This window comes from Salvelinus fontinalis, chromosome 7, assembly GCF_029448725.1.
Source record: "Salvelinus fontinalis isolate EN_2023a chromosome 7, ASM2944872v1, whole genome shotgun sequence".
Taxonomy (NCBI): domain Eukaryota; kingdom Metazoa; phylum Chordata; class Actinopteri; order Salmoniformes; family Salmonidae; genus Salvelinus; species Salvelinus fontinalis.
This window is the reverse complement of record NC_074671.1, coordinates 55,856,423-55,868,926: the sequence shown is the minus strand read 5'-3', so window position 1 is coordinate 55,868,926 and position 12,504 is coordinate 55,856,423. Positions and strand designations below refer to the sequence as shown.

Here is a 12,504-nt window from a genome sequence, read left to right as displayed (position 1 = left end):
TGAAGTTATGTCTCTGTCACTCTCAGACACTTCTATATCCTCTAGCCTAACGAAGCTCTCCCTCCCTCCCTCCCTCCCTCCCTCCCTCCCTCCCTACCCATCTACCTCTTTCCACTGCCTTCTCTCTTTATGAGAGTGTGCTTTCATCATTTTATTGGACTCCTTATTGTTCTCTCTTTTCCTCTCTCTTCCCCTCTCTCGCTATCTCTCTATCTCTCCATCTCTCTCTCTATCTCTCCATCTCTCTCTCTCTCTCTCCATCTCTCTCTCTATCTCTCTTCATCTCTCTTCCTCTCTCGCTATCTCTCTCTCTATCTCTCCATCTCTCTCTCTCTCCCTCTCTCTCTCTCTTCCTCTCTCTATCTCTCTTCCTCTCTCCCTTTCTTTCTCTCTCTCTCCTTTTCTTTTTCCTTTTCTCTCTTTCTCTCTTTCACTCTATTCCTTTCTCGTTCTCTCTCTTCTTCTCTCGTTCCCTCCCTCCCTCCCTCCCTCCCTCCCTCCCTCCCTCCCTCCCTACCCATCTACCTCTTTCCACTGCCTTCTCGCTTTATGAGAGTGTGCTTTCATCATTTTATTGGACTCCTTATTGTTCTCTCTTTTCCTCTCTCTTCCTCTCTCTCGCTATCTCTCTATCTCTCCATCTCTCTCTCTCTCTCCATCTCTCTCTCTATCTCTCTTCCTCTCTCGCTATCTCTCTCTCTATCGCTCTTCCTCTCTCTATCTCCATCTCTCTCTCTCTCCATCTCTCTCCCTCTCTCTCTCTCTCTCTCTCCCTCTCTCTCTCTCTCTCTTCCTCTCTCTATATCTCTCTTCCTCTCTATCTATCTCTCCCTTTCTTTCTCTCTCTCCTTTTCTTTTTCTCTCTTTCTCTCTTTCACTCTATTCCTTTCTCGTTCTCTCTCTTCTTCTCTCGTTCTCTCTCTTCTTCTCTCGTTCTCTCTCTCTCTCTCCTAACCTCTCAACCTTGTCTTTCTGTCCAGGTTTGTGTGTATCTACAGAGGTCCCAGTCATACTTACAAGGTGCAGCGCCTGACAGAGTCCACTAGTTACCGGTTCAGGATCCAGGCATGTAGTGACGCAGGGGAGGGACCCTTCTCAGACACGCATACCTTCTCTACCACCAAGACTGTACCCTCCGCACTCAAAGGTAAGGGTGTGTGTCTGTCTGACGGTGCGTGGGTTTCCGTCACAGGAGGCTGTTGACGGGAGGACGGCTCATAATAATGGCTGGAATGGAGTGAGTGGAATGATACAGTTGAAGTGGGAAGTTTACATACACTTAGGTTGGAGTCATTAAAACTCGTTTTTCAACCACTCCACAAATTTCTTGTTAACAAACTATAGTTTTGTCAAGTCGGTTAGGACATCTACTTTGTGCATGACACAAGTAATTCTTCCAACAATTGTTTACAGACAAATTATTTCACTTATTATTCACTGTATCACAATTCCAGTGGGTCAGAAGTTTACATACACTAAGTTGACTGTGCCTTTAAACAGCTTGGAAAATTCCAGAAAATTATGTCATTGCTTTAGACGCTTCTGATAGGCTAATTGACATCATGTGAGTCAATGTAAGGTGTACCTGTGGATGTATTTCAAGGCCTACCTTCAAAATCAGTGCCTCTTTGCTTGACATCATGGGAAAATCAAAAGAAATCAGCCAAGACCTCAGGGAAAAAATGGTGGACCTCCACAAGTCTGGTTCGTCCTTGGGAGCAATTTCCAAACGCCTGAAGGTACCACGTTCATCTGTACAAACAATAGTACGCAAGTACAAACACCATGGGACCACGCAACCGTCATACCGCTCAGGAAGGAGACGTGTTCTGTCTCCTAGAGATGAACGTACTTTGGTGCGAAAGTGCAAATCAATCCCAGAACAACAGCAAAGGACATTGTGAAGATGCTGTAGGAAACAGGTACAAAAGTATCTATATTCACAGTAAAATGAGTCCTATATCGACATATCCTGAAAGGCCGCTCAGCAAGGAAGAAGCCACTGCCCCAAACCACCATAAAAAAGCCAGACTACAGTTTGCAACTGCACATAGGGACAAAGATCGTACTTTTTGGAGAAATGTCCTCTGGTCTGATGAAACAAAAATATAACTGTTTGGCCATAAAGACCATCGTTATGTTTGGAGGAAAAAGGCGGAGGCTTGCAAGCCGAAGAACACCATCCCAACCGTGAAGCACGGGGGTGGCAGCAAAGTGTTGTGGGGGTGCTATGCTGCAGGAGGGATTGGTGCACTTCACAAAATAAATGGCATCATGAGGGAGGAAAATTATGTGGATATATTGAAGCAACATCTCAAGACATCAGTCAGGAAGTTAAAGCTTGGTCGCAAATGGGTCTTCCAAATGGACAATGACCCCAAGCATACTTCCAAAGTTGTGGCATAATGGCTTAAGGACAACAAAGTTAAGGTATTGGAGTGGCCATCACAAAGCCCTGACCCCAATCCCATAGAAAAATTGTGGGCAGAACTGAAAAAGCATGTGCAAGCAAGGAGGCCTACAAACCTGACTCAGTTACACCAGCTCTGTCAGGAGGAATGGGCCAGAATTCACCCAACTTATTGTGGGAAGCTTGTGAAAGGCTACCTGAAACGTTTGGCCCAAGTTAAACAATTTAAAGGCAATGCTACCGAATACTATTTGAGTGTATTTAAACTTCTGACCCACTGGGAATGTGATGAAAGAAATAAAAGCTGAAATAAATTAATCACTCTACTATTATTTTGACATTTCACATTCTTAAAATAAAGTGGTCATCCTAACTGACCTAAGACAGGGAATCTTTACTAGGATTAAATGTCAGGAATTGTGAAAAACTGAGTTTAAATGTATTTGGCGAAGGTGTATGTAAACTTCTTACTTCAACTGTATATCAACCACATGGAAACCATGTGTTGGATGTGTTTGATACCATTCCATTTATTCCACTACCATGAGTCATCCTCCCAAATCAAGGTGCCTTCAGTCGCCTGTGGTTTCCGTGTGTTTATTGTTTGTGACAATGTGTCCTGTTTGAAGAATCTAACATCTAAAATATATTTTGATTTGTTTAACACTTTGCCTACAGCTCCCAGAGTGCACCAGCTGGAAGGGAATGTGTGTGAGGTCACCTGGGAGGCCATTCCACCAATGAGAGGTGACCGTGTCAACTACATCCTGCAGGTGCTGGTTGGACGAGAGTCAGAGTACAAACAGGTAACACACACACACACACTCAGTTCATGTGAGGATGGCTCTATATTTGACTATGATCTCATCTCCCAGTTCACCTTATGAAGAATGGTTGGACTTTTAATTGAATCTGTCTGTAAGGGGAGGAGAAATAGATTTTGACTGCCGTTAAAATGTATTTAGTACAGCCTGTACACAGCCTGTACACTCTCTCTCTCGCACGCGCACACACACACACACACACACACACACACACACACACACACACACACACACACACACACACACACACACACACACACACACACACACACACACACACACACACACACACACACACACACACACACACACACACACACACACAGACACACACACACACACAGACACACACACACACTCACACACACACACACACACACACACACACACACACACACACACAGCTGATTCTTATCTCCAGTGAGGTTTTGTTCTTATTAATTAAGCGAGCAGTTGGAGGCAGGAGACGTGTGTGAGTGTGTGTCCTAAGTGGTTCTTGAGGTAGTTAAATCCCTTCTGTACAGAGGCAGCGTTGATAATGTTAACCAGAAAACAGCCTCTATAGCCTCTTTCATGCACTGATTGGATTTCACTCATGTAGAATAGCAGCAGGGGGACTGTTAAGAGCCAATACTAACACAAACACACACACTCTGAGCAGCAACCTGTTTGGTCTGAATCAATTTGTTGTTGTTGATGAGGTCACAAAGTAGTTTCTAAATCAACGTTCTCTCGCTCTCTCTCTCTCTCTCTCTCTCAATTTCAATTCAATTCAATTTGCCTTATTGGCATGACGTAACAATGTACATATTGCCAAAGCTTATTTTGGATATTTACAGTATAAAAATACAAATGAGAATCAAAATTGTCAACGGGACAACAGTAACAACAATAACCAAGTGTCAAAATAACCATACATTCAACAATAACAATAAAACATACAGTAGAGGACATGTGCAGGTTGATTGGTCTGTCAGACACTGTCCCTCAACTTATGGCAGGCAGCAATGTCGTGCGCTGCCAACCCACAGCTCTCTGCGTCCTCCCCCAACAGGACAGGTAGCCTATCCTCATCAGAGAGGTCTTCGAAACCTTGAATAAGGGTTTCAAATTTGGGGAAATGACACTCTAATTGTTTTATATTTTTGACATTTTGTCAGGAAATGCAGCTCCGTCTCAGGTTCTGCTGTTGTGCAGTGGTTGCACAGCCTTTCCTCTACAGGGAGCCAGGTTTTCCTGTGTCTACCCTTCTCAATGGCAAGGCTGTGCTCACTGAGCCTGTACTTGTCAAGGTTTTTCTAAGGTTTTGATCAGTAACCATGGTCAAATATTTAGCCACAGTGTACTGTCGATTTAGGGCCAGATAGCACTGCATTTTGCTTTGTGTTTGTTCTTGTGTTTCCCAATAATCAATGTAGTTTTGTTTTGACTGTTGTAATTTGGTTTATCCTGATTGATTGGATGTTCTGGTCCTGAGGCTTCAGTGTGTTCGTAGAACAGATTTGTGAACTCAGCCCCAGGACCAGCTGGATGAGGGGACTCTTTTCTTTGCTCAGCTCTTGGCATTGCAGGGCTTGGTAGTGATATGAGAGGGGGTCACTGTATTTTAGATGTTTCCAAAACTTAATTGCTCTTTTTTGAGTTTTTATTGTTAGTGGATATTTGCCTAATTCTGCCCTGCATGCATTGTTTGTAGTTTTCCTCTGGACATGTAGGATAATCTTACAGAACTCTGCATGCAGGGTTTCAATGGGGTGTTTGTCCCATTTGATGAAATCTTGTTTTGCAAGTGGACCCCACACCTCGCTGCCATAAAGTACAATTGGTTCAATGACATGTTAAATTAGTTTTAGCCAAATTGTAATAGGTATTTCAATTTGAATTTATTTTTTAATGGCGTAGAATGCCCTGCGTGCTTTTTCTCTCAGTTCATTCACTGCCTCATTATTTTTAAACCTAAGTAATTGTAGTGTGTGCAGTACTCTATATATTTTGTACCAATTGAGAACTTTGGTCTAATTCCCTGAGATCTGGATCTTCTCTGGAAAATCATTATTTTAGTCTTTTTGGGGTTTACTGCCAGGGCCCAGGTCTGGCAGTACTGCTCTAGCAGGTCCAGGCTCTGCTGTGGTTGACAGCAGGCATAGGTTATCTGCGAAGAGTAGGCATTTAACCTCTGAATTGTGGAGACTAACACCAGGTGCTGAGGATTTTTCTAGAATAGTGGCCAATTCGTTGATGTAAATATTGAAGAGTGCAGGGCTCAGATTACAAACCTGACGAAGGCCCCGCCCCTGGTTAAAGAATTCTGTTATTTTCTTACCAATTTTAATGCTGCACGTATTGCCAGTATACATTGATTTAATTATGTCATATGTTTTACCCCCTACACCACTTTCAATAACTTTGTAGAACAGTCCTGTATGCCAAATAGAATCAAATCCTTTTTGGAAGTCGATAAAGCAAGCGTATATTTTGGTGGACATGTTTATCTATCAGGGTGTGTAGGGTGTAAACATGATCAGTTGTGCGATGTTTTGGTATAAATCCAATTTGGCTTTTACTCAAGACATTGTGCTTATTAAGGAAGTTTAGAACTCTTACATTTATAATACTACAGAAAACCTTCCCCAGGTTACTGTTCACACATGCCTCTGTAATTGTTATGGTCAATTTTGTCTCTGTTTTTAAAGATTGGGGTTTAGAGTCCTTAATTCCAGATGTCAGGGAAATAACCTACACTCGCGATCAAATTAAACAGTTTTAATATAGCCAATTGAAATTTTGCACTAGTGAGTTTGAGCATCTCATTTAGGATGCCATCAGGTCCGCATGCTTTTTTAAATTTGAGAGCCTGAAGTTTCTTATATAGATCCTGGTCAGTAATTGGGGAGTTCAATGGATTTTCATTGTCCTTTATAGCTTTTTCTAATCCATTCAACTTCTCATGAATTTGGCGTTGCTCTCTCTCTCTCTCTCTCTCTCTCCCTCTCTCTTGCTCTCTCTATCGCTCTCTCTCTCCAGGTGTTTAAGGGAGAAGAGAGTGCCTTCCAAATCACCGGACTCCAAGGCAACACCGACTACCGTTTCCGTGTGTGCGCCTGCCGCCGTTGCCAGGATTCCAACCAGGAACTCTGTGGCCCTCTAAGCCCCTCCTCCCTGTTCACCCTGCGTCGCCAGGAGCAACAGTGCCTGGGGGAGACGAGCGCCGTGGAGACGGTGAAAGGGGCGGGGATAATATCCAGCGATGAGCGCTTTGCGGCGGTCGTGGTGTGTGTGTTCGCCGGTGTCTCCATCCTCATGGCCTGTCTGCTACAATACTTCTTCATGAAGTGAGGGAATGAATCGGCAACAGGATAGAAAAGAGAAAACAAAGCGATAGCGAAAGAAAACGAGCATCTACGAAAGAAAGGAAAGAAAACAAACACTTGAGAGTCAAGATAGAAAGAGAAAAAAACGAGAGAGGAAACAGACTTCAAACGAAACAGACCTGAGCTGTACTTCAGTTATTCTACCACGGCGTTGTCCACGTATCTCTTTCCTCTTCTCTCTCCTCTCTCTCTTTCCCTCTCTCGCTCGCTCTCTGTTTCTCTTGTCATTGTTAGTTTGGTCTCTCTATCTTATGTAATGGATGTATTTGGAGGGAAGCTGTTCGTGGCCAAAACAAACTGATAACCAAGCATTAGCCAGCCAGGAGCCCAGCTCCTCAATGACCTGCATGACATTATTCTGTATCTTTTTAAACCTAATAGACAAAGTGTATTTTTCTTTATATTTCTTTACAGTCAATTCCTTACTTTACTGTGTCTGTGTCCTATTTGCGCTGTTCGCTGCAGTTTTTTGTAGTTTTTTCCGTTACGCCATTTTGAAATGTAGTTTTAAAGCTTTAGCCATGTATCCATCAATATCTGTTACCTTGTCTATTATAGGCCAAATCATGCAATCTTTACGCACAGATGCACACACAGACACAGACACACAGAAACATACACACACAGGCACACATGCATATGCACAGCGAGACAAACACAACACACACACTCACACATGCACAGAGAGACAGAAACACACTCACTCAGATGCCTTCTCTTCTGTCTTCTTTATTCAGCTACCAAAGCGATGCCATTGTTAAAAAATGCTGCTATCCTGTTTCGTTATATCTAAGAAAGAATGGATTTAGTTACCTAATATATACAATCTATATCAAATATATCTATGATAGATCTACCTATCTATATCTGTAGGGGCGATGCTATGATGTAATATAAGAATTGTAGAGGTCTGGATGACAGAGAGAAAGAGAAGGAGGATTCCAGGTAGATGTTGCCTTTTAACCACAGATCTAGGACCAGCTTTCTCTCCCCTGAAGCTAACCTAAACCATTAGGAGTGGGAAATGCAAAGCTGACTTTAGATCAGTTTAGGGTAAGGGTGTAAAACCAGGCTCCTGGAGGGCCACACAACTGGCCATATCTAGCCAACCAGCAACACCAGTTGATGAATTTAGTTTGAGGTTGGTAAAAACATGATGACACTTTGACCTGTGAGAACTGGTCCTGACACCCCCGGTCTAGGGCTAACCTGGTATATTCCACTGGGAGTGGTTTAGTGAATTATAATATGTATTTTAGGTGCTCGTCTGCAGATCTGAGGTCAGTTCAGTAGCCAGTCCCCGCTGTCGAATGTAGAGGTTACTGAAGTAACCTTTTATCCGCCCCCCACTCTACCCTCATACCTATTCATACCCTTCTTCTTTTCTCTGCCCCCTCTCTCTTTTTCTATCCCTCTGCCATTCTCAGTACGTCTCCCTTCCCTCCCTCATTCCTAACCTCCCTCTCCCTCTCTCCATCTCTCTAATTAATGCTGTAATCATCCCTCTCTCTCTAAGCTGTGCTTCGCTCCTACTCGTCAGTTAGCAGAGCCTTTAACTGCTCCAACACCTTTGCCAAAGTCGACGGGAAAGTTACGCTACAATTTCTCTATTGGTTTCTAAACCTTTATTTATATACAATAGAATATTTGCATAAAGTACTTTACAAGCCAATTACAGTGCAATCTTTTCAGTTATTTATTGTTTAAAAAATAAAAATTAAGAGACAAATGTAAGTGTAGTTATAAATGTACTAATTCGTTTTTTCTCTCGTAGCATGTTATATTCTTATTATGATCATTTTTCCGTTTTTTGTTTTTATTGGATGTGATTTTAGATGTTTGATTTAAGGCCAGCATTTCGTACTCTCAGTAGCCAATTACATATCTCATTTATTCTCTTACAGTTGTTGGGAAAACCTGTAGTTGTTTCATTATTCTGTATGTCGGTATCAGTGGCGTTTTTAACATGTTAACCAAATGTCTGCCCTTGTCATCTCCTCTCTGACACACAGAACTGGCTCTTGTCCATAACCACGTGACCATCACGTCATAACACCAATAATAAAAGCGTTATAATTGTTATGGGTGTCGTGATTTCACGGTTATGACCAGCCTGTGTGGTTTTCTGTATGCATTAAGAGATGTAGCAAACCGTTAGCCAGGTTATATTTTAGACCGCTGGAGCAAACACACAGAGTGTCTTCAGAAACGTAATACCTTTTCTGATATTAAGATTATGTTGGCGTCTGTATTAGGATTTAAGCACAGGCATGACGTAACGCACAACTGAGGGGGCACTGGTGGTTAAATTATGTACACTTTTAGAAAAAAGGGTTCCAAAAGGGTTCTTTGGCTGTCCCCATAGGAGAACCCTTTTAGGTTCCACGTAGAACCCTCCAATGGGGACCGTCGAAGAACCCTTATATGCTCGAGGTAGCACCTTTTTTTCAGAGAGTTTATGAAGGTACACTGAAGGTTAAATAAGGTATGAAGGTACTCTTTACAGTTACTGTAAACAGTGCTTGAAGAGAACGGCAGAAGGTGGCGGTACTGACTTTAATTCTACCGTTTGAGCCGGTATTCTGTAAGAGGTGCCATTATTCAGACAGTATGACGAGACTTGAAGACTCAGGTTAGCTCCGCATGGCTAATGCCCTAGGCTTTAGTTCCAGGGGCTAACACAGTCTTGGGACGATGTACAGTGCCCCCTCAGTGGGAAGGTGCGTGGTGTCTCGGGGAGTCAGAACAATAGTTGCCTTAATTTGGCGTTTATACCGCCTAATGTTATAGATTAAGACGTGTTTGATATCATATCTGTTTGGATTCTTTCTGCCAAAGTCGAGGCTTGTGTCATGCCATTTTACTTTTTGTGTGTCTGTGTGTGTGTGTGTGACACACACACGTTCTTTTCAACATTATCTTCGTTCTAAAGGGTTCCTTGATGTTCCCTCTGTGACCACACAGCATTATTATTACTGTCACATTATTATCCTCTCAAAAATGAAAGGCATAACTTGATCTGTGATTTACGCTTCTTTCATATGTTTATGTTTATTTTTTTTGTGAAGCTAAATGTATTAAATGTCCATTGTTAAATATACTACCCCTTTATTGAGTTTTAACACACTGATTTCACACTGAAAAAGGTCAAAAGACTACAACAATCAAATCAGGATTTCAGTCAGACCAATGAGGATGATTATGATGAGGAATACTTTTCCAAGCTTGTCGTCGTATAAAGAGCCTTAGTGATTATTTTCTGTCCAGTACTTTGCTTAGAATTGATAGTCAGTGCAGAGTTATTATACGTATAGATATGTAGTATTGACGCTAAAATTAGGTAAATACAACTAACAGAGATTATATGAAGCACTTTTAAAGCGGTAGACCCTTAGCCCACAGGATAATTATCTATCCTGTGAGAACCATGATGCTTTTCATCAGACAGCTTCTTGTTTTGATACCAGACACACAGCTGCCCGCCGGGCACTCTGTTACATTGGCATTACAATGTCGTCTGACGTTTTGACTACGTCATTGTTGTGACGGAGTCGTCTGGTATTGTTGTGTCATTTGGTGTTGCTGTGTCATACAACGTTATTATGTCATCTGGCGTGACTTTGTCATGTTGTGTCCGTCTTTCCTGTTCACCTGTCTCAGTTAGAAAGAAGACTGTTGATATGTCCTGTTGTGTTAAATGTCCCCCAAGCCTTTTACAGCCAAATCATTCCTGAAGTTGTGTTAAATCTACCCCAAGCCTTTTACAGCCAAATCATTCCTGAAGTTGTATTAAATCTCCCCCAAGCCTTTTACAGCCAAATCATTCCTGGAGTTGTGTTAAATCTACCCCAAGCCTTTTACAGCCAAATCATTCCTAATGTTGTATTAAATCTCCCCCAAGCCTTTTACAGCCAAATCATTCCTGAAGTTGTATTAAATCTCCCCCAAGCCTTTTACAGCCAAATCATTCCTAATGTTGTATTAAATCTCCCCCAAGCCTTTTACAGCCAAATCATTCCTGAAGTTGTATTAGATCTCCCCCAAGCCTTTTACAGCCAAATCATTCCCGAAGTTGTATTAAATCTCCCCCAAGCCTTTTACAGCCAAATCATTCCTGAAGTTGTGTTAAATCTCCCCCAAGCCTTTTACAGCCAAATCATTCCTGAAGTTGTATTAAATCCCCCCCAAGCCTTTTACAGCCAAATCATTCCCGAAGTTGTGTTAAATCTCCCCCAAGCCTTTTACAGCCAAATCATTCCCGAAGTTGTATTAAATCTCCCCCAAGCCTTTTACAGCCAAATCATTCCTAATGTTGTATTAAATCTCCCCCAAGCCTTTTACAGCCAAATCATTCCTGAAGTTGTATTAAATCTCCCCCAAGCCTTTTACAGCCAAATCGTTCCTGATGTGTTAAATCTCCCCAAAGCCTTTTACAGTCAAATAATTCCTGATGTTGTGTTAAATCTCCCCCAAGCCTTTTACAGCCAAGTAATTCCTCATGTCTAGGGACAGGAGTTTTCCCTGACCATGTGAATTGACCAGGATGGTTAGGACACATGGTCACAAAATAATCCTGTCCCAACTCCCTAATAATGCCTAATGTTATAGGCTAAGGTTATGATAATGGTAGGCCAATGCTAGGCCTGTGATATCACCAATAATATGTTCTCTAAAGGCTTTTGGCTACTGTTTTTCCAGGGCTTGGCCCAGTGGCTACTTGTCTGTGTGAGCAGCGTACACCCTGTAAGATTTGTATTTAGGAAAATCTTTAGACCCTTCTGGTCCAGCTCATCTAGTGGGTCCTGAACAAAACAGATACTTCTGCTCAGCAACCCAGCAACTGTGGCTTCTGATTGGTTACTTTATTTAGTCTGATTAATAATAAAAACAAATTGAAACCTAAAATATGGAATTTGAATATGAGAGATTAGAGATTGAATGGGTAACAGTCCCAGATTAATGTATGAAGACTTGTATGTATTAAATCTTTTTTTATTAGTCAACAACATATTTGTACCTCACACTCAAAACAAACATTCCAATGTTGTCATGGGCTACGATTTGAAAGGAAAAAATATTATCATACATTTCTACTACTTTGTATTGTAAATGTTAGACTATTTCATATGCATTATATAAAATAAACCGCCATATCAATTTTAATGTATAGATTTTGCAAATACTACCCTCTGTATGTAAGACCTAACTGTATCGGTAGCCTGTGTTATATAATATATTTATGCCCAATAAATGTTACATTTTTTCTGACCTTGACTGAAATCTCTCATTTTGTGTGTCATAGTTTATTGTTTGATTTCCTGTTCATACAGTGGTTATATGATATGCTTTGTGGTGGTAGGTAAAAATATGTATTTTTAACTAGGCACGTCAGTTAAGAACAAATTCTTATTTACAATGACAGCCTACCTCAGATGACGCTGGGCCAATTGTTCACTGCCCTATGGGACAGTCACAGCCGGATGTGATGCAGCCTGGATTTGAATCAAGGACTGCAGTCTTGCCGCTGCATCTCAGCCTTCGACCGCTGCGCCACTTGGGAGCAACCGCAGGGCGGTTGGTTAGGTCCCATGTGCCATTTCTTGCAGTTGGTCCCTTTGCAAGGCAGCAGAACTGCTCTAGGGGCCCAGCACGGGGACGGACCTGGTGCCTCTCAATGTGCTTGCTCGTGTGCCGGGTGGGGGAGTGTTTCTGATGATGAGATAGTCAGGCAGTCAGACTCAACAGGGGACTGGTATTTATCACCGTCGTCACAACGCTCTCTGAATAAGGAATAAGAGAAGAACATTATAGAAGATAATTTTAGTGTCCATTGTCCACAGGAAACCACAAATGTGTCCATTCCCCATCAGGGACACACACTGAGAGGCTGGAGCACAGG

At 42.0% G+C, this 12,504-nt stretch overlaps 1 protein-coding gene across 3 annotated transcripts in view; it reads left to right on the top strand.

Annotated features, from left to right (window-relative positions):
• Positions 1-11,873, top strand: part of LOC129859789 (fibronectin type III domain-containing protein 3B-like) — a 157,031-nt gene extending 145,158 nt beyond the window's left edge. For all 3 annotated transcript variants that reach the window (XM_055929906.1, XM_055929908.1, XM_055929909.1), the window contains 3 exons: positions 981-1,147; positions 3,089-3,216; positions 6,259-11,873. In XM_055929906.1, coding sequence (XP_055785881.1) covers positions 981-1,147; positions 3,089-3,216; positions 6,259-6,570 — 607 coding nt within the window. In that variant the 3' untranslated portion in view covers positions 6,571-11,873. The remainder of the gene's footprint in view (positions 1-980; positions 1,148-3,088; positions 3,217-6,258) is intronic.
• Positions 11,874-12,504: the final 631 nt, after the last annotated feature.